We start from the raw sequence: 23,973 nt of genomic DNA, 5'->3' as shown, positions 1-23,973 counted from the left end.
ATCTCTGTGACCCAGCCTTCAGCTTCACAGATGGTTACACTGGAAGGGACGCCCTGAATCGCTGGGCCAGTCCACAGCTACCATAAACAACTGTATCATGGCAAGATCTATTTTAAAACTACTTAGATTACTTGCTGCCACCTTTTACTGTACTGCTGTTCCAGAAACTCACTGCTTTGATGGTTAGAAATCTTCTAAGTAATATGGCTATCCTTATCAACGGAGAAAGGAAGAGTTTTCTTAAGAACCGCAGCATGCAGATCGCTTCTGTCATCTAAGTCAGCATTTCTCAACCCATGGGTCACAAGAATATATCAAAAGGGTCACGAACAAACTTTAAAAATGAATTCTCCTTTAAACAAGAAAAACTTGGGAAACCGTGGCTTTTCCTTTGCAGGCTGGCAGAGCTCCAGCCTGCAAGGGGCTGCTTGGGGCCCCCCATGTCCTCCCCAGTGCTCCACACACGATGGGGCTGGGGTATGTGGGGTGGGGGGCAGTGAGTCGGGAGTGAGAGGCACTAGGTCAGGACTGGTCACTGATGTTTACAAATGGGTCCTGCTACAAAAAAGTTAAGAACGACTGATCTAGGTTGTTCATAGGAAAGTCCTTAAGCTATTGGTTCCTGCCCACCCAGGTTAGAAACTGCTAACAGTAATGTCATTAAAAGCGACAACAGGAGCATCTTCTCTGTGCAGGGAGTACAGTCTATACAGCCTGAAACAAGCACAGGAAAAACCAGGTGAGATGACAAACTTGTGACTTTCTTTGCACATTGTGCTCTATTGCTAATAGATGAACTCTTCCACGTAGGCAAGCTAAGGCTATAAAGCATGTGCAGAAGTAGGGAGTTTGGTGTTCATTGTACACAGTTCCCTTTTTGGTGGATACCCAGCAAGTGACGGATTCTGGATATTTGGGTGCTGAGTTTAGCACCAGCTCTGGATCTGCATCCTAAGTTAATGCTGGGTTCCCTATGGAGCAGCCATTGCACAACTGTGGGCAGAAGTGGCCAAAGGCAGTGCATGCCCTTCCAGAGCTGTGCTGCTAAGGAGTGTGGAAGGCAATGGGGTAAGGTGAGGGGCCCTGAGTTCAGCTGGGTTAGGGGTCTGAAATCACCCCCATTTCAAGAGGGTGAGTGGAGAAGACAGCCTTGTGCATTGGATCCTGCAAGGCTGTCCCATCTCCGCCCCGTGAATGGCTTGTGTTGGATGAGGTGCACTGGCAGGTATGGAAAACAACCAAGCCACAGCTGGTGGGGGTAAGGGGGAACCAGGTTAGGGAAAATCCCATTCTTAACTCCCAGCTAGAACCACCAGGTACTTGGCCTGATGCACCTTAGTGTATTAGACTTGTATGCAGCCATCCAGTTCCTGCCTTAAATGTTAATTCAGCTCTAGTCCATCCCCCTCACTGAAAACTCAGCTATTCAAAAAGTAATCCCTTATCAGACTCTCCTTGCATGTGTTCCTTCTTAGCGTAAGCCTTTATCCTGTCATTCTGCTCTGGCTAGGGACCTCAGCTAGCTGCTCCTGCTTTGCTTTGTAATAGCACTCATCTAATTTAAATACTTCCATCTGGCCACCTCTGAACCGCCTTCCCTAGGGCTAAAGCCATCCAAGTGCTTTTCATTCACTTCTACATATTGCCTGGATTCCTGCTGAATTGGGCACAAGCTGCCTGTACACCAGGTATCTTTCCATGTAGCCTTCTTAACCCTCCTGTTCACCTCCCAGGGATGAGCTGAAGGATTTTTCGATGGGCATTCTGGTCAGGTTTAGGTCATGGGTTGGGGTTCTGATTTTATGAGGCTGAAACCCCCCAATCTGTCCTCTGCAGATCTCACCAGCTTGGCAAAACTTTTGAGTTGCCAACTATATCCTAAGCAGGACTACGGCCTTTGTGTTCCAGGGCTCAGCAAAGTGTTATTTTTGGTAAAATGAGACTATTAATTCAGACCCAGAAATGAAGCTCTAGGGGCAAGTGTAATCTGTGGATTCCTATCCCATCTCCCACAAATCAGGAAGGTTTTGGAGTTGAGGTTTGAGTTCCAGTTCACTCTGCCTCTGCTCCCCATCTAGACAGTGAGTGATACATTGAGGTTGGGAAATATGATAAAAACATTAGTGTTTGTGTCAAGCTGGTACCACTCTGATGGTGATAGTGGAAGCAACTAAATAAAGGAGTTAGTATCACTGCTGAGTTTGAATCTTGGCTCTTTCTGGTGTCCAGGTGTATCCTCAGCCCACAGCACACTCGTGTAAGCATTGCATGAAGAAACATTTGTTGCACCTTTAGGGAGATTAAACCAGTATCCCTGCATCCTCCTATAACTTCACGTTTGGTGTTCAGGCATTGAGAAATGAGCAAGAACACCGAAGTACAAAGACTGTGAAAAGCAAACCTTGTTGGGTTGGCTTTGGGAGCTTGGTAACACTTTTTGAATCTTTCCTGCATTTTTTGAAACTTTCTTTGAAGCAGAAAAACATCCATAATAATAGAATGGCACCAAAAAAAGGAATGTATGGCTTGATTGTCCTGGGAATTAATAATACATGTTTTATATACCCACCACTTTGTGCTCTGTTGACCTATTGTAGATCTTCTGCCCCATGAATCATCTGCCCTATATAATGACCTCAGGAAGATTAGGCTCTCGTATTACCTGCATGCCTATACACATAGGGTCACATTATTCATCTCTTATCTGTTCAACGCCCTTAGTAATGGGGCTGACATCAAGCATAACTGGGTCTGAATTTGCCCTAATAATAGTGATGCTTTTCTCTTCCTTAGTGTGCTATGTGTGAAGGTGCTCAAAGTTATTAACAAGCTTCCCATAGCCTGTGGGCACTCTGGGGCAGGACAGTCTTTGCTCTGGGCTTGCAGAGCACCTTGTACTGGGACTCTGGTCTATGGCTGGGCCTTCTAGGTAATTCTGCCATTCAGATAATAATGAGATGCAACTCTGTGAGGTGCTGTGCATCCTTCACTCCTGGTGACATCTGTCCATGGAGTAGCCTGGGATGTACACTGGTGCAAGTGAAATCAGAATCTGGCTCTTGGAAGTCAATTGACTAGCCCAAGGGCGCACAAGTCAATAGAAAGAATTGATCCCAGAAACCCTGGTGTCTTATTCCTCTACCTGAGATAACATAGATATGTACCAGTCATTTGACTAGTGGGAGGGAGTGTCACTCCAGGGTCTTAACTTACCAGGCATTGTTCCCCCTCCCTTTTCCATATGCACACAGATGTGTGTACATTCTCTCTCTAAAGGGATTTTTTTTGTAATTCTGAATATATATCTTTTAATTTTTGTCTTTTATTAGTAGTTTCATAGTTTCATAGTAGCTAGAGTCGGAAGGGACCTAGGTAGATCATCTAGTCCGACCCCCTGCCTTAGCAGGAAAGAGCACCGGGGTCAGATGACCCCGGCAAGGTGCTCATCTAACTTCCTTTTAAAAATCCCCAGGCTAGGAGCCTGCACCACTTCCCCTGGAAGCTGGTTCCAGGCCCTAGCCGCCCTGACTGTGAAGTAGCGCCTCCTAATATCTAATCTAAACTTACCCTCCGCCAGCTTGTGACCGTTATTCCTGGTCACTCCCGGCAGCGCACGGGGGAACAGGGACTCCCCCAATACCTGCTGATCCCCCCTGACCAGTTTGTAGCAGGCCACAAGGTCCCCCCTTAACCTTCTCTTGTGGAGGCTAAACAGGTTCAGGTCCCGTAGCCTCTCCTCATAAGGCCTGCCCTGCTGACCCCTGATCATACGAGTGGCCCTCCTCTGAACTCTTTCCATGTCGTCCACGTCCCTCTTGAAGTGTGGCGCCCAGAACTGGACGCAGTACTCCAGCTGCAGCCTGACCAGTGCCGCATAGAGGGGGAGGATCACCTCCCTGGACCTGCTCGAGATGCATCTGTGGATGCATGACAGGGTACGGTTGGCCTTCTTGACTGCCTCCCCACACTGCTGGCCCATGTTCATCGTGGAGTCAATGACGACTCCAAGATCCTTTTCCGTCTCCGTGCTGGCAAGAGGGGAGTTCCCCAACCTGTAAGTGTGGTGCCGGTTCTTCCTCCCCATGTGCAACACCTTGCACTTATCAGTGTTAAACCCCATCCTATTCTCATCCGCCCACTGTTGCAACCTGTCAAGGTCAGCTTGTAGCCTATTGCACCCTTCTAGTGCACCCACATCCCCCCACATCTTAGTGTCATCAGCAAACTTGAACAGGGTGCTTTCTACCCCGTCATCCAAGTCACTGATGAAGATGTTGAACAGTGCGGGCCCGAGGACCGAGCCCTGCGGGACCCCACTGCCCACGTCCTTCCAGGTCGAGAAGAACCCATCCACTACCATCCTCTGGGTGCGGCCCTCCAACCAGTTAGCGACCCATTTGACCGTGTGGGCATCGACACCACAGTCTCCCAGCTTTTTGGTGAGGACAGGGTGAGAGACAGTGTCGAAAGCCTTCCGGAAGTCCAGAAAGACTACATCCACAGCAACCCCTGCGTCTAATGATTTGGTGACCTGATCGTAAAAGGCCACCAGGTTGGTCTGACAAGACCTGCCACTGATGAACCCATGTTGGTTGCCCCTGAGCATGCATTCCCCTGCAAGGCCCTCCTGGATGTGTGCCAGGATAATTTTTTCAAAGAGCTTACCCGGGATTGAGGTAAGACTAACTGGCCTGTAATTTCCCGGGTCCTCTTTTTTTCCCTTTTTGAAGATAGGGACCACATTGGCCCTCTTCCAGTCCTCCGGCACCTCGCCAGAGCACCACGAGTGCTCGTAGAGCCGCGCCAGGGGTCCCGCAATGACCTCGGCCAGTTCCTGTAGAACCCTAGGGTGAAGATCGTCCGGACCAGCAGACTTGAACACGTCCAGCCTCTCCAGAAGTACCCTAACTAACTCCTCGCTAACCCCTGGCCCAGGCGTGTCTCTCCCGGGGCCCGAGGGGGGCCCAGCAGGGAGGTGGCTGAACTGGTCCCTACTTAGGAAGACAGAGGCAAAGAAATCATTAAATATGTTAGCTTTGTCATCTGGCGTGACGACTAAGTTGCCCATCGTGTCCTGCAGGGGCCCCACATTACCCGGGACCCTCTTTTTACCCCCTATGTATTTGAAGAAGGACTTCTTATTGTCCTTAATCCGGGAAGCTAGTCCTATCTCCATCTCTGCCTTGGCCTTCCTGACTGCCCCCCTACATCCTCGGGCGACTGTAACATAGTCCTTCTTGGTGATGACCCCATCCCTCCATTGGGTGTATGCCTCCCTTTTAGCAAGGAGACATTCCCGGATGCTCCTAGTGAGCCATGGGGGTTTATGTGCCCTCCTGCTCCCTTTGACCCTTGTTGGGATTACCTCCCTTTGGGCATGGAGGATCGTCTCCTTAAGAAGCAACCACTCACCTTGGACATCTGGCTCCCTTCCCCTCTGGGTCCCCAGCGCTTCCCCAACGATCCTCCTTAGCTTGTTGAAGTCAGCCCTCCTAAAGTCTAGGGCTGTTGCCTTGCTGCAGCCCTTTGCCACCTTACGCTGGATGGTGAATTCCAGCAAGTGATGATCACTGTCTCCCAGGTGGCCCATCACCCGCAGCCCCCTCACCAGGTCGTCACCCGTGGCCAGCACCAGGTCCAACAAGGCTTCTCCCCTGGTGGGGCTGTGCACCTCCTGGTTTAGATGGAGGTCCTGCACTCTGGCTAAGAACCGACGTGAGCAGTCAGACTTGGCTGACTGCTTTTCCCAGCAGATGTCTGGGAAGTTCAGGTCCCCCATGATGACCACATCCTTAGCCCTCACTGCCTCTGTGAGCTGACCTAAGAATTCCTGGTCGAGCTCTTCTCCCTGGTTGGGAGGTCTATAGTAGACTCCCACCGTTAAGTCTCTCTCCCCTGGACTGCCTTTTACTCTAACCCAGAGCACCTCAGAGTGCCCCCCCTCTACCCCCTTGCTAATTGACGAGGAAGTATATTCCTCCTTGATGTAGAGTGCTACTCCTCCACCTTTCCTTCCTATCCTGTCCCTCCTGTATAGCCTATAGCCCTTGACACTCACCGCCCAGTCATGCAATGAGTCCCACCACATTTCTGTGATCCCCACTATGTCAGGGCTGGTGACAGCTAGGAGGAGGGCGAGTTCCTCCTGCTTCTTCCCCATACTTCGAGCATTCGTGTAGAGGCATTTGAGGCCTCCAACGGTTGTGCCCACTGACCCCCTAGTCTCAGCAATGCCCCGTCCCCCATCACTTACCTGTTTCACCCTTTTGACCATTGGTCTGGGCTCACTGGCTGTCGCTGGGCCTGGTAGTTCATCGTCTCCTTCGCCCTCATCTTCCCCCTCCCCCGACGAGCCTAGTTTAAAGCCCGCCGAAGGAGGTTCACCAACCTGGAAGAGAACACACGCTTACCTTTAGGGGAAAGGTGGAGCCCATCCCATCCCAGCATGTCTCTCATCACGATGTGCCGGTCATGGCTGAGGAAGCCAAAGCCCGCCTCGAAGCACCATTCCTGTAGCCTCCAGTTGGTCTCCGCTATGCACATCTCGTGGCGTCTGCCTCGACCGCTCACTGGCAGGATGGAAGAGAAGACCGCCTGTGCGCCCATCTCCCTCAGCACGCCTCCCAGAGCATGGTAGTCCTCCATCAGGCGATCAGGGGCTCTCCTGGCCGCATCGTTAGTACCCACATGGACAAGGACCATGGGGTAATAATCGGTGGGCTGGATGATGGACTGGAGCATCCCCTTTTTATAGGGACCCCTATTCTACCTGCCCCCTTTTTCTTGGGGCAGAGGAAAGAAAGGAGGAGAAACAAAATGAAATTGAAACAAACCTGTTCTTACCTTTGTGGAATATTATGCAAAACAGAAAACTCAATAACCTTCCCCCCCACTCCCCCCCAACAACTCATTCCTGTTGTTTAAAACCCATTTGTTGGAGAGTGGGGTTTTTTGTGTTTGTTTTTGGCCAGCTTAAATGAGCATCAATATCCTCTTCCTGCTTTGCTTTCAGTGTATCACTTTGTCATTCAATACCAACCACACTGGTTGCATACACACATACTATCTTTCTGACAGTTAAGCCGACTTAACTTTTTAAAGTTGATTTGACTATCAGAGCAGATACACATATGTGGAGCAGAGTCAAATTAAATGTGGTACACAATAATACACCGCCAAAGTGCATTATCTTGAGTCACATTAGTTAAATTGATTTAGCTCCCAAGATTGCTGTCATCTCATCAAGGAGCTACTCCGATGTCGCTTACAATAAGTTGCTTAGCTAAATTGACTTAAGTTAAGTCGACTTAGTATGTGTGCACATATCCACTGTGAACTGAACTTGTACCTTTTTTCCCAAAATTTGACCTCTGACTCTGATCTCATATCACAGACAGGTGCATGGCTATGCCTTTACACAATGTAAGTGCTACTGTGGGGACAGGTCTGTTAAGACTCATAAAGGCTTTGAATGGACCTACAGGCACCACATGTTTCCTTCTCGAGAAGATTTTGTCAGGTCAGCGGTACTAACTCTGGGCTTTGTCTCTGTGCCTGTGTGCTCAAGCACTGATCTGGGTGGGTCCCTCCAGCTCTGTCAGGCCAGTAGCAGGAGGGAAGGAAGTGAGTCCCAATGTTTAGAGCATTTGTCCCTTATCCCCGCGCACATCCCATCTTCCCTTTTCCAGGACTTTTTAGCACTGATAATGCTGCCATCTGCCATCCTCCAAGCAGCTAGGTCCAGAATCTCAGTGCCGACTGCCTCTCTTCTTAGTGCTGTGTCTTCCTTATGGGGATTTCTAATTTCAGTTGCACAACCTCTGGAAACCTACGCCTCATAATGGGTCTGTGCCTCCAGCAAAGCAAGTCACTAATAAAATTAACCTTATATAACGAGTGTAAGCCACTATGCTGAGCTCAGAGCCAGCAGATGAAGCTAGGACTGCTTTCACCCAACACTAAGCAGAGTGATTTAATTATTGAACAGTTTTAATTAACACTTCCTTAGGCTGGCTTTGCCTTCGATGCAAATTATCAGACAGACAACAAACACGGGGAAGGGTGACATAAATGACCCCAACCACTGTTCAAACTAACGGAAGGAAAATCAGATCTGAACAAAGGTTCAGGGCATGGAAGACTTGGAAAGCATGAGTTTGTACTGGTACATACAAGGAAGAGACAGGCGATCAAGGGGATCCTGTCATGTTGCAGAACAAAATATAGCAATGAGTAGGGGAATTCTTATAAAGCAGAATAGGGCAGAAATGGTCAATTTTATCGTTATCTTTTATCTTATCTTAGGTTTGTCATCTGGCTGAAAAACAGAATTCCCTTCATAGGGAAAGGCTGAGATGTTGAGCCTTGGCCCTGTTCTGAATTGGAGTGAAAAGTCAATTTTGGAATGCTATGGAATGAAATATTTCAAAATATTTCTTTTCCAACTTATTAAAGTGCTCCACTTCAACATTTTTTTTTTAAGTTGATAGCATAAAAGTTGTCAAGACAAAACATTTAGACAGGCTCTTGCTATATTGATTCAGTCAGAATTTTCATTCCTGCAAAACACTTACATATTCTTTCTTTTATGATTTTTATTGATTTTTTTACTGCAACACAAAAATCAGAAATATGTAATATACATGTCAACCTTAACAATGTTCATGCCTGTCACAAGTAATAAAGAGGAAAAGAAAAAAAATGTAGGAGGGAAGAGGGAGGGATAGAATAAGAAAAGGGAAGCATGCCAGGAGTAATAATTTAGTTACCAAAACCTTCTAAGAACTCAGTCTGAATCGCATCAAACTTTTCAGAGTGGTTAAGCCTACTAAACATGACTCTCTGTAGACACAAGCTGCACCATCTCATCATATCAGATTTCAACCTTTGCAGATGTCCTACTTTCCATGGCAGTAATATCATCTTGTGTGTCACTAATAAGGCCGGCTATAAGAGTGCAATCTGAGAAGGATTCAGTTTGAATTCTGTAGGTATATACTAAAGAACACACATATTTCTTTAGGCTAGTGATCCAGGCTGAAGGTTAGTGATCCAGGCTGACTTGGATAAACTTAGTAAGTGGGTGGACACAAACCTGAGAAATGCAAGGTACTCCACCTCAGGGGAAAAAAACCCACAGCAGGCTTATAGGCTCGGCAGTGCTACACTTGCCAGCACTACAGCTGAAAGAAACTTGGGGGTCATGATTGACCACAAGATGAACATGAGCCACCAATGTGATGTCACAGCTGGTAAAGCAAACAAAACTCTGGCTTGCATCCATAGATGCTTCTCAAGTAAATCTCAGGTTGTCATCCTCCCCTTGTACTCGGCATCCAATTCTGGGCTCCACAATTCAAGAAGGATGTCGAGAGCTTGAGAGAGTCCAGAGGAGAGCCATGCACATAATCAGAGGGCAAGAGAACAGGTCTTATGAAGAGAGGCTGAGAGCCACGGGACTCCAGCCTGGAAAAGCACAGGCTCGGGGGGAACCTGGTGGCTGCTGATAAGTACAGAAGGGGTGTGCATCAGGATCTGGGAGAACATCTGTTCACCAGAGCGCCCCAAGGAAAAACAAGAACCAATGGTCATAAACTCCTACAAGACTGTTTTAGGCTGGACATAAGGAAAAATATCTTTACAGTCTGAGCCCCCAAGACCTGGAATAGACTCCCTCCAGGGGTGGTGCAGGCACCTACTCTGGACTCATTCAAGAAACGTTTGGATGCTTATCTTGCTGGGCTCCTTTGACCCTAGCTGGTTTCCTGACCCTGGGGCAGGGGGTTTGACTTGATGATCTTTGAGGTCCCTTCCAGCCCTAACATCTATGAAATATTTGCCACAGGTATCGGTGCTGTGTTCAAAACTGTGGTAACTCTAGTTACACTTCCATTTTTCTAATCACATTTTCTGATGGGGAAAACTATTTCATGAGCAACATTTTCCACCTGCTCTAAAGCAAAGAGTATGCATATTGGTGCAGCTCCAATACAATGGAGTCCTGGGGGCCCCTGGCACTCCCAGAATATAAAAGTCTGGAGACAGTGTGCTGGGGGGATTTGAATGGAGGGTTTTTTTTAGGGTGGCCCCTCTGAAACTTCATCTTCGATGGTGCTGTCTTTTGATCTGTTCTCAAAAAGAACCTCTGCAGGCCAATCTAAAATTCTAGCTAAATTGAGAGGGAGATAATTGCCGCTGGAGTCCTTTACCAAGTTTGCCTACCAAGGGAAATTGCTGTAATGCAGAGTAAACAATGGTGTACATTTACAGCTGGCTGGATGCTTTGCTGTATCACCCTGTGCGGATGCTTTTTAGTGCCCAGTTTTTGCCAGGTGGCCTGTGAGCATGAAGAGTTAGTACAGAGTAGTTAGTGAGCTCTAAATTTAAACCCTGGCTTATTTTCCAGTTATATTCTCATGCAAAGGAGTCCAGCACTTCCCTCCTCAACCCTTACAAAGCCTGGTAGTGAGCAAAATAGAGTTCAGTGGACAGTGTGACAAGTCCCTTCTGCTAGGGACTGAAAATGCTGATGCTGCTCGTGGGTCTGAGATTAGGAGCCATACCCTGATCCTCCTCATGACCAAGTGAATTAAGCTCTGAGACTGATGCCCCTGTAAGGCAGAATCCACAGAGCCAGATGTATCCATTCCAGTGCAAAAAAATCCCTGTAGGACAAATAGGAAACTAGTTCCCATTGTGAGCTATCCTTGGGGGAGGTGGGGAGGTGCTCAGAGGGAATTAACTCTGGCACTTGCTGATTCCTTGCAGATGTGTAATCAGTTCAGAGTGTATTGTAGATCTAAAGAGACATGGGGTGAAATTAAGAACTGCTTAAATGCAGATTTCCTCCTTTGGCTCCCCATCCCACATTGCCAGTACTGAAAACTTTAAATATCAAAGCCATTTCTTTTTGCTAGTATTGATGCTGTTTGTGGTTCACTTAACTGGTCAGTTTAATCTGGCGTTGCAGCCAGTTTCACTCTCTGGTTCTTTTACTCTAGCAGGATGCTGCCATGTAAGCGTTGCAAATGCAGCAGGGTAATGTTACCATCTACAACAGTTTCTGTTGACTTTAACATGCACAAAATCTCGTTAGCTGAGAGCCAAAATTTTAGCTGTACGTAACTCAATGAAGCCCCTTTAAACCGGAGGTCCTGTCTTTTTGCTTGTTGCGAGAGCCCAATCTGCAACCTTTGCATTGAACAATACTTAGAAATGAATAGGCCTCTCTGCATGAATAAGTATTACTTTACCAAGAAGTGGATAATCAGATCCATAAATGAGACTGGTAGCATTTCACACCTACTTTGCCACGCTGTAAATTGTACCATAAGGTGAAAGGCGGCAGTGGATCAAGTCCAATGTAAGTAAGGCTTTGCAAAATAGGCTTCTAAATTGGCAGAAGAGTATCCTGTCCTTACTTTAAAAAATAATAAAGTCAAATCGGCAGAAGTAATCTTCTAAAATTGTTGACAGGTTGGTTAGGCTTATTCATTTATAATAAGTTTCTTCCTATATATAGAGACCATTAATATTTGCAAACTTCAAGTTCAGGTCCTTTCTAAGACCTTGTTGAAAAGCTAAAGATAATTACTCTTTCCAGTGACATAAAGATGGTAATTTTGCACTTGCAGAGTAACTCATCCAAACAGAATTTAGTGTCCTCACTTAGTAAAAAATCTACTTATAGAGAGATTGCTTTATTTACTACTGAAATGGTCTTGCCTCTGGGGCAGAATGTGGCAGTTGTACAATTTCTGCAGCAGCAGTACAGAACACGAAGGAACAAAGGGTCCTGGATGCACGTAAAATTGTGAGGGGAATTTAGGCATGTAGGATATGATGACCCAGTTGGAATTTGGACAGGATCTGCGGAGGCTGGACACTCGGGGATGTTCAGTTCCCGGTTAGGTGCCTAAACAAGAACTAGATTTGCACACTGCTTGTGCTGTGCAGACTTCTAGCAGTCCAGAACAGTGGGTTTGCCTGTCTGTTCATCCACAAGGATCCCTCACGACCACAAACTGCTCCTGTCTTCTCTCATAAATGGGGAACCTGTGGCCACAGGCTTGAGTAACTCAAGGTCACTGTGGTTTAACAAGTAACTTGCTGGGACTAGTTCTGCCTCTGCCATTGCATGGTTGCATGACCCTGAACAAGTCACAGCCCCTTTCTGTGCCTTGGTTTCCCCATCTGCGTAGTGGGAATGGTGATTGTTGCCTGCTTTATGTTATGTAACAGGCTGCAGTGTCTCCTTAACAAGCACTCTCAGATCTGTTGGGGACTGTGGAGTGACTCACTGCTGCAGGCTGTTGCAGTAACTTGGATGCAGGGGAAGAAATGAAAGTCCCAAGTAGCTCCTCTCCCTGCACTCTTAGGCTCCTGTCCTAACACGAGTCCAGCTCCCCCATGTCAAGGACAACTCGGGTGTTAGGCATCAGCCAGGCTCCCCATGACTCACCACCCCTCCTCTCCCCTCTCCTCCCAGCAGCCACAACTATCACACCCATATCCTCTCTTGCCCCCTTCTGACCAGCCAGCTCTCCATCACAGGTACCCTGACCTCCCTCCCACAAACAGCCCTGAGCCGTCCTACTGGTCAGTCCCTTCTTGCCAGCTGTTCCTCAGTGTAATCTGCAGGATATCCGTACCTGGTGAGCACCTCTTTTTTAATTTTTTTTGTTATTTGTGGGATGTCTCAGAGCCTACAAATCAGGAAATCTGCTCTTAAGGACACATTCCTGGGGATCAATTTATTTACCAACGAGCCCAAATAGAGAGTCTGACAAAGATGCATGCATGGTGCAGGTGGTTTGCAGGCCTGCTCCTGAGTGGTTGCAAGCCAGGCTGAGATCCTCTCACCTCCAGCCCTCTTGGGGAATGTTAAGCCTCCCTGGGAGCAGGCCCCTCTGACTAGCTGCTTCAACTCCAGGTAGCCAGTCAGGGCTGCTCAGGAAGTAGGCAGACAACCCCAACACCCAGTGCCGTATCTAGACCCCTAGTAGCCCCAGGCGAACTTTTAATATTGGGCCCTCCTTTGCCAGAGATCATGATTTTTGTTGTTGTTGCAAAAGTCTGGATCACATCTGTAGTATTGATGTCTTTAAATAGTTCATTCTCAATTGCTAACACTGTCATTTGCCAGTCCCGTGTGTGCACAATGTTAAAACATTTTTTTGCAATTGTAATTTTTTTTTTCCCCATTTTCAGCCCCCTTTTCTGTCCAGCTGCCTGGTTCGCCCATGCTTCTGTCTGGGTCTGCCAACACCCATTGGACAGGAGATAGCAGGACACCACCCGTCTCAATGCTCCAGAAGTGGCTTGGTGGAGCAGCACATGCAGCTACTGTCAATGCAGCAGCATCTGGGGCAGCTCAGCAGACACCTCTGCCAGGACCAGCACTGGCACCTCAGAGGGGCTGCTTCACCGAGGTTTTGCTCCCAATTCCTGCAAGCAGGGAAGGTTGTTCTGCCCCTGAAAGCCGGTGCCAAATCATGTTCCAACAGCTGTATGTTCTCCAGCATGAGTCATCCCCACCCCGAGCGCTAAGCCTATCCACAACAACATTCCTTCTTTGTGATCTAAGGTCCTGGCTAGGTTAAATTGCCATCTAACATCACTCTTCCCCTCCCGCCTCCTTGCAGCCTTTTGGGATGTCTGAGTTCTAAGATAAGAGAGACTGAGAGATCGAAGTCCATCGTTGGACCTCCCCCACTCCTGAGGAAATCATGAGATTCGTGCCAAAAATCATGGGATTTCTTTTTTCAAAAATAGGTTGATTTTCCCAGTGTCTGAACTCCTCTGTGCGTGACAATTAATGCTGCCCACTCTTCCAGACTTACTGACTACAGTGATTTTGGTCTTTTGCTGAGGCAGCAGCTCCTGCCCTCACATCTGCCCATCTCCTACCTAGCAATAAATCCTTCCCCCTCCCCCTCAAAAACCCCTCCAAATGAATCCTGCACATCCTACCTCAGTTCTGCTGCCTGTATTGATTCTCCTGCCTCCAGCAGCCCTATCTCTGCCCCTTCTGGATTTCTACCCCATCCTAGCCTTCAGGATAAGCCAGTGGTTCCCAAACTGTGGGTCGCGACCCCAAATGGGGTCACAACGTCAGCAGATGGAGTTGCGATAAACGTGGCCCCTGTGATTTCTATGCCCACAGCGGGGTGCAGGGCTGCAGCTGGGCTACGCCGGCTCCGGGCAGAAGCTGCCTCTGCAGCTGAGCGTGTGGGACCGATCGTGGGAGGGAGTGCTGCACCACCATGGCTGCCAAGGTGAGGGGTGGCAACAGCATGGAGTTGTGCCCACACTGCTGCCGGGTGAGCAGGGGGCATCTCAGCATGGCGGCACAGTGCCCCTGACCTTCTGGGCCGTGGAGCCCACGGGCAGCAGGGCAAGGAGCCCCAAGCTGCATCCTCCTCACCACCATGGAGAGGGGACAGGGAACCAGGCTCCGCTCCAGCCGCGGCATCCGCCATGTCCCATGGGTGGCAGCTGGGGCTCAGGTGCTGCTGAGGGGCAGAGCACTGTGGGTGGGGGAGTGAGGGGCCATGCTGAGGAAGTGGGATCATAAATGGGGTCATGCTGAGGAAAAGTTTGGGAAGCACTGGGGTAATGGGCAGGCTGTCCTAGGTGGGCTGTTCACTGTAGCTGGTGTCACTCTTCTGGCTAGTGCTGTGGTGAAGCAGAAGCCCCCAGCTCCCAAAGCAGCCTGTGGAGGCTATAGGTCCCCTGGAGCATTCAGTGCCAGAGGATGTGCTGCTCACCATCAGGGAAGGCCTGGCAAGCCTCTGTATTGAGCTTGAATAGAAATCAAACCTCTGAAGAATTGTTTTCTCCTAGCGTATGCTGAATGTAGACAGGCTCAGACAGTGGTGAATAGGGACTTAAATGTGGTATTAAATGTTTTTAGAAGCACAGCCCGGAATAATCTGTCCCTGGAAACCTTTATTTGCTTTGGTGCATGGGGGTCAGCCCTGCAGCACTCTGATTCAAGAGCGGAGCTAGCAATCTGAAACTCAGAGTAATAATCCTTGGCCCTTCTCATTCAAGGACCTCAAAAGTGCTTCCCAAACATTGCTTTTTAATTAAGCCTTGCAATACCCTAGTGAAGGAGGTAATGCGAGATGGAGAAGTGTGAAAAGGCCAGCCAGCAAGTCAGCGGCAAAGCTGGGAAGAGACCCCAAGACCCTTTGAAAGCTAGTTCCCTTCTCTGCCCACTGGACAGGCCACCTGGCAGGTGCTCCATCTTGTGCCTATGGTAGACCCCTTAGGAAAACCCCCGTGCTTGCTTCCAGGTTAAGGGACTCTGGGACTGAGTGGAGAATCAGACCCCATGGCTCTCAAGGGAGACCTGTAATTCCACAGGGCACCGAACTCAGCACCCCTTCGTCACAACAGTGACTGACTTCAACAGAAGTTTCTCGGGAGGATTTCTCCCTGTGCCCTCCTGAACAGCGGTGAGGAGGGGGGAGAGGAAGGGGATGGCAAGGGGTGTTCTTCCTCGTTAAAGAGCTTGTAACTTGGCTTCTAGACACCAACAGCGCATAGGCTGATGAAGTTGAATCTACACAGCAAGTGCCTGTCTCCACGCTGGCACTGGATGTGTTTGGTGCATTAACACGTAGCTTGTACAAGTGTGAGCAATGTGGTCAGTAGTTTCAGTGCATCACAATGTCAACTGCAATTCTGACTTGAGATCAATTGTTCATTGGGCTGCGATGGAAATGCATTGCGGGTACATTCATGTCTGCGACTTTATTTGAGGCCTGTTCTTATTGCACCTCTTCTTGCTGATTTTGGATCAGAGTCATTCTATTTCAGAGGAAAAGACATGTACCAGCATAGCTCAAACTGCTTTTACAAGCTTTCCTGTGCATATGTAGACAATAGAAATACCTTCAGAACTCAATTTAAACACTTCTTCAAGGGATGATGTCAAATATTTCATTTCCAAAAGATTGACTTGAAGCCTGTAGCTTGCATTGTGAATAATAAAGTCACGTATCATAAGTACATGAGAGAGGGGGATAAATAGAGTTGATAATGAAAAGGGAAATGTTCATGCACTATGCCCTCTCCTGGAAAGAGTCAGCCATCCACTTTGGGCCACAGGTGGCCAATGCACAGCACATCCCACAAGTGGCACATGAGGCCCAGGCACACGGTAAAGGGAGATGCTGGAGTGGGGGCAGGGGGCTTTGAGCCTCCAGCCAAGCGGAGCAGAGCGAGGGCCGGATGCTGCTGTGAGAGGAGGTGTCAGTGCCAAGGGCCAGGTTAACCCTTCCCTGGCCGTGCAGCCAGCATCAAATTCAGGGCTTTTGTTCCCCTCCATATAAATCTGCAGTGGTCGTAAGGCCAAGGAAAGGTTAACCTAGCTCCTTGCAGCCAGAGGCTTGAGCACCCCCCACATTCAGATACGCCTCTGAGGATGGCACCTGAGAAAGGATGGGAAGCAGGCCTTAACTTGTGGCACACCTGCCAAAAAGTGTGCGTCCAAGGCCACGCACGACTGGCAGCTATTGCAGAGATTTCCTCGACTACGGCAAGCGGGGCACATGCTCTCAAGGCAGGAGATCTCTGTCCGCAGGCCCTCCTCGCTCCGCAGTTTGCTTGAGTAGGTACTGGATCCCACTTCAAGCCACAGCCAGGAGGAAGACTCCTTCTCTCCATTTTACAGCTAGGGAGATGCGAAGCGACTTGCGCCCCGCCGGACAGCGGGCCCATGGTGGAGCTGGACACGGCATCGGCACCCGCTGAGTCCAAGTCCAGCGCGTCCGCCGAAGGCCCAGGCCGCCTCCTGGAGTCCCTGCTGGCCACAGTCGGCGGCAGGCTCCTCGAACAGCAGGAAAATGCGGCGCGCACTAGAAAGAAAGGCTAAAGAAAATGGACTGCTACTTTCTCCTGACCGCACCCCGCTCAGAAACTCCGCGTCGGCAGCGAAATCCCGTAAGGCGATTCGGGCCCCGGCGCTCCGTCTCGCTTTCCCCCGGGCGCGGGGACAGCCGCGGCGGGCAAGCGCTTCCAGCAGATCCGGCGCCACCGCACTTCGCTTTGACCCCCCCCGGTACCTTGCCCGTGTTACAGCGTGACGGGAGCACCGCGGCCCCCCCGGCTCTGCCGCAAGCGCGGCCCCCGCGCGCAAGTTTCCACCGAGCGGGAGGCGGGCGCGGAGCGACTTTCTTTCTCCGCGGGGAAACCGGGGCGGCGTGAACGGAACAGCTGGCGATGCGGCTCGGCGCGTGACCGGGGGAGCGGGCGGCGGCGCGCCGGGGTCCCCTCCCCTCCCCGCCCTGCCCGCGGCCAGCAGCGCGGCGCGGGACGGCGGCGGCGGCGGCGACGGGCAGCCCGGGCGCCCCGACAGCGGCGGTGAGTGGCGGGCCCGGGCCCGGGCGGGGCTGCAGGTGCTCCCGGGGCGCGGGGAGCCGAGTCCCGCAGGCAGCGGCCCCCCCACGTCCCGGCCAAGCTCTTCTCGCTCTCGGGGGTCTTTTATTTTCCGCGGCGATTTCTTCCACATGTTTTCACCCGCATCGTTTGCCCCGGCGCGGCGGCCTGGCCGGCTGCGCGCGGCTTTCCCACTTGTAGGCATTTTGAGCGGAAACCCCGCTGCAGCCCCCTCGACATCTCCTAGCTGGCGGAGCTACGAGGACGGGGCAGGTCGCGGCTTTCTCCGGAAGGGAGAGGCCCGGATTTTACGCTTTTTGCTTGTCGAAAAGTTGAGCGCTGGAAATGTCTGGTTTTCGGAGGAGGGTGGGAAAAGCCGCCCGTGCTTGTGGCTACCCGGCGGGCCGGTGTGGAGCCAGGCGGCCCCCCCCCGCGGTAACGACTTAAGTGGCCATCTAACTGGCCTGCTCTCCTGCTTGTGAGAGGCTGGAGTTCATTTCCCAGCCATAGAGATGAGTTTAATTAGCAGAGCAAATCTGCTTAAAGCAGGCTGTGTAATTAGCAATCATCTCCTTTGCCGGAGCAGCGGAAAAGAGTAATCTTACTTGGTGCAGAGCCCCACTTCGGAGAAGGGAAGGCCCCGAGGAAGTCAGGGGGAGCTTGCTGGGGGCTGGGTGACCGGGTCTCGCGTCCTCTGGTGTGGCAGGTGGGGGGGCCGCTCCCCAAGCGCCCGCCTTGCAGCACAGTCTTCCCTCTGGAGCCTGCAGTGCCCTCTGCTCTGATTTTTCTGGGTCACTTTGCAGTTTGGTTGGGTTACCTGCGTGCTCACGGCTTGCTCCAGTTCTGCTGCTAGCTACAGGCTTCATCCTGGCCGAGGGACTAACCGTAGCACCCTTGAATGACTTTACCTCAACTTCCAGAATGAATTTATGGCGGAGCTGAGGGGAAAAACAAGCCCAGGAGTTCTGAATACGCCCCGCCAGCCCCAGCGGATCAATGCTCCGTCCCTAAACCAACCCACAGCAAACTGTGCTCCCCTTCAGGCACCTGTCCCTTTTTCACCTGTGATGTGCAGTGTTGAGCCTGGTAGCTCGGCTACGGTTTGGGTCACACAGCCAAAAAATGCACTGATACATAAAGTCCAGTTGGTTGCTAACCCGCTGGCCAGGCTGTCACGTGGGTCAGCAGCATGCTCAGTGATTTGGTTACCCCTTGCAGGGCCAGTGGCGCCCGATATCTGCTGGAGCCCAGGGCATCTCCTGCCCTGGCATCCTGTAGCCGGCCTGTTTTCTTCAAGGTGCAAATTCTGCTCAGAATCCGTCGTCCTGCAGGAGCCCGTTCTGCGGGGAAACGTCCTGTGCATCTGCCTCTGCTGCTGGAAACAAATTGGGGTTACAGCTGCTGAGACCACCCCAGAGCGAGGGAGAACCAGGTGCCAGGACACCTTGGCAGTGTCACTCACTACCTTTCCGGCTCCTGAACCTCTACAGAGCATGTTTCTTGAAGAAGCTCCTTCAGCCTGATACTGCAAGGTGCTGAGCACCTCCTTCCCACTTGAAGGAGTGGGAGTTGCAAGCACATAACACCACAAAGTCTGGTCCAGACATAGACAGATATAGGACACACTAACTCGTCTGGACACTGCAACCCCCAACATGTTTCTGCAGATAGGTCATTATTTGGGCAGTATCTCTGTGCGAAATGCGGAGGGTTCGTAACAATATCCTACGGATGTATTTGGTTTCTTTCTTTCCTACTTTCCCCGTAAAGAAGATGGATTGTTGTGCTTGGAGTTTTCTTTGTCTTCAATGGACTTTTGTTCCCTTGCAAAGAGCAAAGTGGCTGCTTGAGATAAAGTGGCCCCATGTTTGATGAGGCCTGTCTTTCCCTCTCCTTTAAGCAAGCAGGATGTTCAGAGGAGGGCAGGGCCCTGTGATTAGGCCAGAGGACTGGGAATTGGGATCCTGTGTCCTGTTTTCCCTCTGTGGCTCAGTGAATCTGTATATTAGATGGGGATATTGTTTCTCAACCTTCTTGGCTGCAAAGTGCAGTGGGTTAACACCTAATGCAGATAAAGCCCTGTAGACCCTTGCTTGAAAGGTGCTGTGGAAAAATCAAATTAACTGAGTGATTAAAAAGAGCTCAGTTAATTTGGAGGCTACTCATATGCTTTCTGCGTCAGGACACGACAGCATCAGGTTACGTTGCTGGTGATGGGCAGGGCCATAAGTATCACAACTGTCGTGACACTTCGACCAAGCTAAGACAGAGGCAGTACTTAACAGGGAGCTGGTGATATGTAGTGAGCAATTACGTCCACTTTAGGGAGCTCTGGTTGAGAAAGACAGAGGTCTTGCTGTTTCTATTTCATTTTCTTTTTGATGGGACAGTGCTGATTTTCCTATGCAATGAAAAGAAGGAAGGGAATGAATAACAATGAGCTACTTTGAAGGGTGCAAACTCCCGTGGGAGGGGAGCACCGTTGTTCAAGGTAAAAATGCATCCCTAAAATTCAAGGGTTGGAGCTGAGCAACAGAAAATCAAGATTGAAAACCAGGCAAAGCTTGGGCTCTGTGACCCATGAGCATGCAGAGGGACTCTGACTGGAGAAGTGTGCAAAATCCCCGCTGCTTGAGTTGCTTAAACCTGGACTAGACAAAGTACTGGAACAGATACAGTACAGAGCAAGCCTGCATGAGCTCTGGGAGGTGAATGACAGATGAAAGAGGCCTCTTAGGTCACCTAACTTTGCTGCTAAGACACTGCAGAGTTGAGTGGAAAGAGAAGCTGAGAGGACTGGATTCTGCAAACTTACTCACCTGGTTAAACCTTATTCACAGGAGCACTGGTGCTGAAGCCAAGGGCTGTGTGAAATCACTAAGCTAAAAGCTTCTGCTCATTCTTCTGTCTTTTAGCAGCCTTGTCTGGTGTTAAGACACTCATGGTAAGGGGCGGCTGTGATGATCCCCCCATGGGGGTCAGCGGGCTACAGCAGAGTGTGGAGCGGGTGAGGGGGCTGGCAGATATGGAGGTATTTCTCGGTAGCGCAGAACCAAAGGGAGAAGGGGCCACAAACTAAACCAACTGAAGTGATTTTTAATCAGATCATTTCCCAGCTGCACAGGGGACTTGGCTGTCATAGCACTGAGCTAAGGCTTGAGAACCACTACACAATCCCATGGGTTTGATTTCCCTTCCCCACCCCACCCCCAGCCTCCTAATTTAATTTCTGGTTTCCCACCTTGCCAGCATCTCTCTGCTTCCTTGGTCATATTATTTCTCCCCCCCTCTCTGCCTCTCTCTTTCTCCAGTTTTGTGAGCACAGACAATATGCCTCCCCCCAGTAATCCTCCATCTCTCCCCCCCTCCATCGTTTTACTTAGCCGTGTTCAGGTTTCATTGGACTCTGCCTAGTCCGTCTGCCTGTGTGGCTGCCAGGACAGCCGTGGTCTCCTTGTATGCCATTGCCAGTCCAGCACAATCCCTTGCTTGTTCTTCCAGTGCCCCCCTCATCTCCCGTCTTCTCCGCAGTTTGGGCAGGCCTGCCGTTATGCGCCATGCTCCCGTGTGTGTCCTTGAGAAGCGGTCATGCCCTCAGAGGGGTCTCTTTAGCCTTCCAGCTTCCTGCTGGTGTGTCAGCGCGATGGAGAGCTTCGGCGCTCAGCCTTCCTCCAGGTGTCCCTCAAGGGTCTCTAAGATGGAGAGGACAGAGCTCCCCTTTTCCTCACCGTTCACTCCCAACTCTGCTACGAGTGCCATCCATGTGGTACCCGCAGATGGCACGCTCCCTGCTCCCTCCCTCCAGCGCTGCCTGGCTCCTAAGAGTCCCTGAACTATTGCTTAAGCAACTGAGACTCCCAGCACCTGGGGGTTTTCCATCCCATGTCCAGTAATGGCCTCCACCTTCCTCCGAAGTGGCTCTGCCTCCTGTAGCCATTGCTCTGGCAACAGGTTCTGGATGCTGTCCAGTCGCTGGCCCGTTTCCTGAGGCATTTCATGGAGGAGGCCCAGCAGCTGCCCTGACACTGTCATTGTCCCGCAGGGGTGTCGGGAGAGACGCGACGTGTCTTCATTCACGTTTTTGCAGATGCGGCGGCCTCTCTCACTGGCTGCTGTTCTCACAGAAACAGAACGGGGCAGGGGAGAGAAGCTCCACCACGTGGCTGGACGGCAGCTCTGTCCTCTCCACGTGGCCTTTTGTTGCTTCAGTCCTTTGAAGTGCCATTCGGCTTTGGTGGGTGGGCAGCCGTGGGCGCGCGGACCGGGGGGAAGCTTGCATCCACGCTGCGCCCTGCCCAGGTCACCTCTGTTCTCGCCTGAAGTGACTGTCTCAGGGGTGAGAGGAGCATCTGTCTCCTCAGGGTATTTACTGCTGGTTGTGGGTGGGCTTTTCTCAGTAGGGATGCTGGCTTGACTCCCTACATGTATTTGGAGCCAACTTCCATCCAGTTCTTGGGGCTTCTGGCTTCAGCTGGCAACTTACTCTGGATTTGTCCTTTCGTCATGGCGGTCCGTACTAGCCCAGCTGGCCGCTTCCTCAGAGAGGTGAAGGGCTGAGTGAACTTGCCCTTCAGGCTCTGCAAGTCAAGGTTAAGGCCTGTTGTTGGCTTGTGCGGATGAAGCCGGGCCTGGCATCGGCCCTGCTGTTTCTGTGCTGGGGAGGAGTTGCTCCAGGGACACGATCCTGCACCTCCGCCGTGCTGCCTTTGCGGGGAATATGAGCACCCACCTTTTTGCCCCCCTCCCCCCCCCCCCCCCCCCAGCACTGGTAGCGCTGGGAGGTTAAAAATGAAAAGGAATTATTTTTAACCGTCATGTCTCAGTGCAGACTGTAATTATGATTCTTCATCACCTTCCAGAGTGGGTGGACTCCAGGGTTGGTTGTCATAGCTTGCATGGTGCAGCCCCCCCCGTCCCCTCCCAACAGCCATGAGCTGGTGTACGAGTGTCTCTGATGCCAAGTCTGCTGTTTCCCACGTAGGAATGAGTGGGTGGAAGGAAACACGATGGTGGAGGTAGCTCTGCACCTGTCTCAGGGCCAAGGATCATGGGATGGAAGGTGAATACTGGATATACTTTTCTGCATGCAGTACTTACTTGGGACCCTCACAACCTCCTCTCCGAGATACTTTGTGTCTGGGTGGATTAGGTCTTGCATGCATGATGCAGTCTTGCAAAAGCTCCATCCACCTCCATTGGCTTGGTCAAGGTTGGAGTGGGCCCAGGGCCCTGACACATTCTCCCCATGCTTGTCTTGAGAAGACATCCAAAATGGTGTGGATGCTGTTCGGCCTGCCCCATTACTGGGCTGAAAGGGGCCTGAATCATAACTTTAAAAAAGCATTACATGTATTACAGTCAAAGCTGATTATGACTTACATGGCAGTTGTAATTTAGCACTTGTCACGGGCACAGCACTTTCCAGTCCCTCAAGTCCCGCTTGTGAAGGGGTGAGGACAGTTGTCACCTTTTCCCTAGGGTACAGGAAGAAATTAAGCGACTCACTTAAAACTCTAGGTTAGGACAGTATCAGAGCTGTGAGCTGAATTCAGGAGAGCCAGTGCTGCGAATACTGCAGAGGGAGAGAGAGGAATTAAAATTGGGATAGATAAACCTTCTATCCAAAATTTCTTACAATCTTGTCTGTGCTAGTTCAAAGCTTAGTTGGAGAGAGAGAGTTAAGCACCCATTTTGGAGATCCAGACTGGAGCTCTGTTTGGTGGATGAAGAGAGATTAAGGGGGACTCCTTTCTCTCCTGAGGTTTCATCCCCTCAGACTGATCCAGACTCCTCTCTTCTTCTGTCCAAGGCTCTGAGTGGATTGCACTCCTGCTCACTCAGCCCAATACAGGAGTTTTCAACACATGCTTGCAGTATTGCAAACCCCGTGATTTGAAAATTGTGAGTCAGCTTCCTCCCCAAAATCATAACATTTAAAAAAAATAATTACTTCAGGGTGCCTTTATGTGCCATCAGTTTCTCGAACCTGTAAGATGCACTCAGGTCACATTTCTCTCTCAGGGGTTTTTTTGGTTTTTGTTTGTTTTCCTTATTTCCACTTAAAACTAAGAGTCTTTTTTTCTTTTGGCTGAAGGCTGAATTGGTCCCAAATTCCAGATCAACTGAGCTGAGCTCAGTCGTTCGAATCTGCGTGGCTCTGCCACTGGGCAAGTCTCCACCCTCCCATACCCATCAATCTGAGACTGCAGATACTCCCCGATCCATGGCAGGCATCCTCTGCGCAGGCCCCAAGCCCTGAGGCATTGGAGTTCAGATGCCCCTTAGTCATGCTTGCTCCTAGCCAAAAACCTAAAGGAGTAAGCCAGAGGGAAAGCACAAACACAGTTCCCCCATTACCACAAAATTGTACAGTCAAGTTTCCTGCATTTGGGAAACTCGCAGGGTGAAAACCAAAAGCTAAGACTCTTGCAGTCAGTATCATAAGAGCTGGCACTGTTGAGGGCTGGAGCAGCGTCTGGGCCTGGCCTTTGGGAACATAGGTCACCTGGTTTGGTCTGGGGTTCTGCAAAGTAAGTGGTTACCACATTAGTGATGGGGTTGCATGTACGGAAAGAGTGTGAGCGTGCA

At 50.4% G+C, this 23,973-nt stretch overlaps 1 protein-coding gene across 10 annotated transcripts in view; it reads left to right on the top strand.

Annotated features, from left to right (window-relative positions):
- The window catches only part of TMEM200B (transmembrane protein 200B), a 103,726-nt gene that overhangs the window by 35,302 nt on the left and 44,451 nt on the right, over positions 1 to 23,973 (top strand). For 4 of the 10 annotated variants that reach the window (XR_016443682.1, XM_090058850.1, XM_090058849.1 and 1 more), the window contains exon 1: positions 16,935 to 17,370. The exons of 2 other annotated variants lie outside the window; for them this stretch is intronic. Coding sequence is in view for 1 of the 8 variants with exons in the window: in XM_090058847.1 (XP_089914973.1) it covers positions 16,888 to 17,068 (181 nt within the window). In the remaining 7 variants the exon portion in view is untranslated. Of the gene's footprint in view, positions 1 to 14,898; positions 17,371 to 22,366; positions 22,445 to 23,973 lie in introns of those variants that run through there. 4 more of the 10 variants (XM_090058851.1, XM_090058847.1, XM_090058854.1 and 1 more) reach the window with 4 other exon arrangements.

The sequence above is a fragment of the Crocodylus siamensis genome, chromosome 7 (genome assembly GCF_052110815.1).
Source record: "Crocodylus siamensis isolate JL-2025a chromosome 7, ASM5211081v1, whole genome shotgun sequence".
Classification (NCBI taxonomy): domain Eukaryota; kingdom Metazoa; phylum Chordata; order Crocodylia; family Crocodylidae; genus Crocodylus; species Crocodylus siamensis.
This window is presented reverse-complemented; position numbering and strand designations above follow the sequence as displayed.